The sequence below is a fragment of the Podarcis erhardii genome (assembly GCF_964252035.2).
Source record: "Podarcis erhardii genome assembly, chromosome: 10".
NCBI lineage: Eukaryota > Metazoa > Chordata > Lepidosauria > Squamata > Lacertidae > Podarcis > Podarcis erhardii.
The window spans coordinates 4,686,682-4,690,420 of NC_138500.1; the positions used below are offsets into that span (position 1 = coordinate 4,686,682).

At 48.5% G+C, this 3,739-nt stretch overlaps 1 protein-coding gene across 1 annotated transcript in view; it reads right to left on the bottom strand.

Moving 5' to 3' along the window:
• Window positions 1–522: 522 nt before the first annotated feature.
• The window catches only part of ATP6V1F (ATPase H+ transporting V1 subunit F), a 6,938-nt gene continuing 3,721 nt past the window's right edge, over window positions 523–3,739 (bottom strand). Inside the window, exon 2 of the mRNA XM_081880273.1 lies at window positions 523–1,693. Within this exon, the coding sequence (XP_081736399.1) occupies window positions 1,492–1,693 (202 nt within the window). The 3' untranslated portion in view covers window positions 523–1,491. The remainder of the gene's footprint in view (window positions 1,694–3,739) is intronic.

The following is a 3,739-nucleotide window of genomic DNA, read 5'->3' on the forward strand; positions in this document are numbered from 1 at the left end:
ATCTTAAAAATTGTTGTAAAATTTCGGAATGTTAAGATGTCAGGGGATTGGACACTAAGAATTACAGCTATAAATCGAAATTTATAAAGCAGAAACTCTTTTTAAAGAGAATTAAATATAAAAATGGGATGAAGAATTGCTAAAAATTTTGAAATTTGGATGCAGTGAAGGGGAGGTTTGGGGAAGTCGCATTATGTTTGTTTTGTTTTTTCTTTATGTTGTAAAATCAATAAAAATTATTATAAAAAAAAAAAAACTAAAGTGTTGTTATTTGTGGACCTTAAGATCCTCTGCGGGGCAGACCAGGAGAGGCGGTAAAGTAAAAGGGGGGGGGGGGGAGGCAGACAGCTTGCCTGCTGCTGACGTGCTTGCTGCCAGCTCAGCAGACATGGGGCAACTGAGTTGGAGAACTTCCTCATTGCAGTTTCAGGGAAAGAATGACCCACGCAGTCGAAGCTGAAAATAATTCCTGGCTCTGGACAGGAGATGGAGATGAGGAAAGAATACCAGTGGAAAAAAGGATAGTGATTCACAGGAAGTTTTTATTGAGTCCACTCCAAGTGTTGGTTCCTCCCTTCAATTTAACAGGTTCATTCACAAGGAATCACAAAAATAATAACGACGATTAGCTATTATTAAAGATCACATTCAGAACAAAACAAACAGCACAAGTCATAAACATGGAAAAGCATAGAATACGGTTGGGTGTCGATTTTCTCTCTGAGACTCACCCCAGGCAGGAGTTTTGCAAGAAACAAGTGGTATTCGGTGGAGAATATTTGTGCAAATCAGGGGCTACAGATAGATCTGATGGAGGACATCAGAATGAAAGCGGCAGAATTTATTCCCGGCGCGACACCACCTCTGATGAGGTATAATGACATTTTCTCCTGCATGCATCCTCGAGAGGCAAATCTGCAAGAATCTGCGTTTCAGTTTAATTAAAGATCACTGGTTTGCACTTCACAGATAGGAGAGAGAGAGAGTGTGTGTGTGTGTGTGTGTATAGATTTGGGTTGTAAGTGTATTGCTGCATCAAAAACCAGGGATCAGGACTTTAGCCCTGAAGGACACGGAAATGTCGGGCCTTCAAAAGATCCCAAATCGTTCTGCTGAGAAATATACCTTGGGACCCCCTTTTGTGGGGTGGAAGAAAGGGCCATAGGAGTATACGTAGAGGTTCCCTGGTCAATTACGGCACCAGAGGGAACTCGAACACAGCTCCAGTTATGCTGGGGGGTGAGGGAAGTAGTGGCAGCACTCCCTATTGCAGCAGAAAGTGCGACATTAGCTCCCAGCTGTCCCCACCCTCCCAGCTCCCAAAATACAGCAGACACACTAGAGAGCTAGAAATTCAAACAGCAGGAACATAGGGGACCAGAGGGACAACCCCTGGGCAGGGAGAGGAAGGGTCTGAATGGCGGTAAATGTGCAACAGGAGAGGAGGGGAAGGCTCTTTTTGGAAGAGTTGATGCTGGAGGAGCAGCCGGTCTATCGCAGGTCCTCGGCAGAGAACATTCCCTTGGCGCGGCGCAGGATCGAGTCCTTGGAGGCATCGTAAGGGTGCTCTTTGGAAGGGATTTCCAGCACCGCCGGGATGGACTTGGTGTGGGCGTCGATGGCGTGCCGGATCATCTCCGCAATGTACTGGTTGATGAGGACGATGCCAATGTCATCGCGGCACAAGAAGCTCCTGAGGACAGGGAAGGGGAGAGCAAAAGAGGGTCACTGCCGGCCTGCCCCAAAGGGGGGTCCCTAGTACTCTCTGGGGAGCCTGTTGCAATAGCAGACAAGGGGCAAACGTTGTCATGTTTATATCTCAAAGTGTCGCATTGCGGCGAACAGATTGAGGTTGAATCCTGACAAGACAGAAGTACAGTGGTACCTCGGGTTACAGACGCTTCAAGTTACAGACTCCACTAACCCAGAAATAGTACCTCGGGTTAAGAATTTTCCTTCAGGATGAGAACAGAAAGCATGCTCTGGCAGCGCAGCGGCAGCAAGAGACCCCATTAGCTATAGTGGTGCTTCAGGTTAAGAACAGTTTCAGGTTAAGAATGGACCTCCGCAACGAATTAAGTTCTTAACCAGAGGTACCACTGTATTGTTTTGGGGGACAGGGGGCCGGCAGGTGTGGAGGACTCCCTGGTCCTGAATGGGGCAACTGTGCCCCTGAAGGACCAGGTGCGCAGCATGGGAGTCATTCTGGACTCACAGCTGTCCATGGAGGCGCAGGTCAATTCTGTGTCCAGGGCAGCTGTCTCCCAGCTCCATCTGGTATGCAGGATGAGACCCTCCCTGCCCGTGGACTGTCTCGACAGAGTGGTGCATGCTCTGGTTATCTCCCGCTTGGACTACTGCAATGCGCTCTACATGGGGCTACCTTTGAAGGTGACCCAGAAACTGCACTAATCCAGAATGCGGCAGCTAGACTGGTGACTGGGAGCGGCTGCTGAGACCACATAACACCAGTCCTGAAAGACCTTCATTGGCTCCCAGTACGTTTCCAAGCACAATTCAAAGTGTTGGTGCATTAAAGCTCTAAATGGCCTCGGTCCAGTATACCTGAAGGAGCATCTCCACCCCCATCGTTCAGCCTGGACACTGAGGTCCAGCTCCGAGGGCCTTGTGGAGGTTCCCTCACTGCAAGAAGCAAAGCTACAGGGAACCAGGCAGAGGACCTTCTTGGTACTGGAACCCGCCCTGTGGAACACCCTCCCATCAGATGTCAAAGAGAAAAACAACTACAGTGGTACCTCGGGTTACATACGCTTCAGGTTACACACTCCACTAACCCAGAAATCGTGCTTCAGGTTAAGAACTTTGCTTCAGGAAAAGAACAGAAATCGGGCTCCGGCGGCACGGCAGCAGCAGGAGGCCCCATTAACTAAGGTGGTGCTTCAGGTTAAGAACAGTTTCAGGTTAAGAACGGACCTCCAGAACGAATTAAGTACTTAACCTGAGGTACCACTGTACCAGACTTTAGAAGACATCGGAAGGCAGTCCTGTTTAGGGAAGCTTTTTAATATTTGATGAATTACTGTATTTCAATATTTTGCTGGAAGCTTCTCAGAGTGGCTGGGGAAACCCAGCCAGATGAGTGGGGTATAAATAAATTATTATTATTATTATTATTATTATTATTATTATTATTATTATTTCTGCAAAAATAATAACTTCAGGGGGTTAGATGACCATCAGGCTCCCTTCCAACTCTACGATTCCACAAGACCAGCACAGAAGCCACGCTGGATTGAAGGAGGGACAATCTCAGAAGTGGACCCTGCCCCACTGCAAGTTCAAAGCTTCCCTGCTTTGGATAACTTGCCTTTCACAGAGCCACCAGCCCCCCCCCCCCCCCGCCGGTCAGCAAAGGGCACATTCAACAGAAGGATCTGCCGCAAGGAGCATTCTCAAGGTCACAGAACAGCAGGCTGATCCATCGTTGGGTGCCAGGAAGCAGAGAGGGCTGGCGGAGGGCGGCTGTGGCCGGATCCGAAGGGCCTGGCTGGGACAGGGTGCTTGTGTGTAAACAGAGCACTGCCTGAACCCAGCTTCTTCCGGAAAGCCACAAGTTCCCTTTACTGTACACAAGGGGTGGCCAACTCCCAAGAGATTGCAATCTACTCACAGAGTTAAAAACTGGCAGTGATTGGCAGCAAGAGACTTAATAGCACAAGGAGGGAAGAATGAGGAAATCCCAACCAAAGAACTGTGGCAAGAGAAACTGATGGATTAT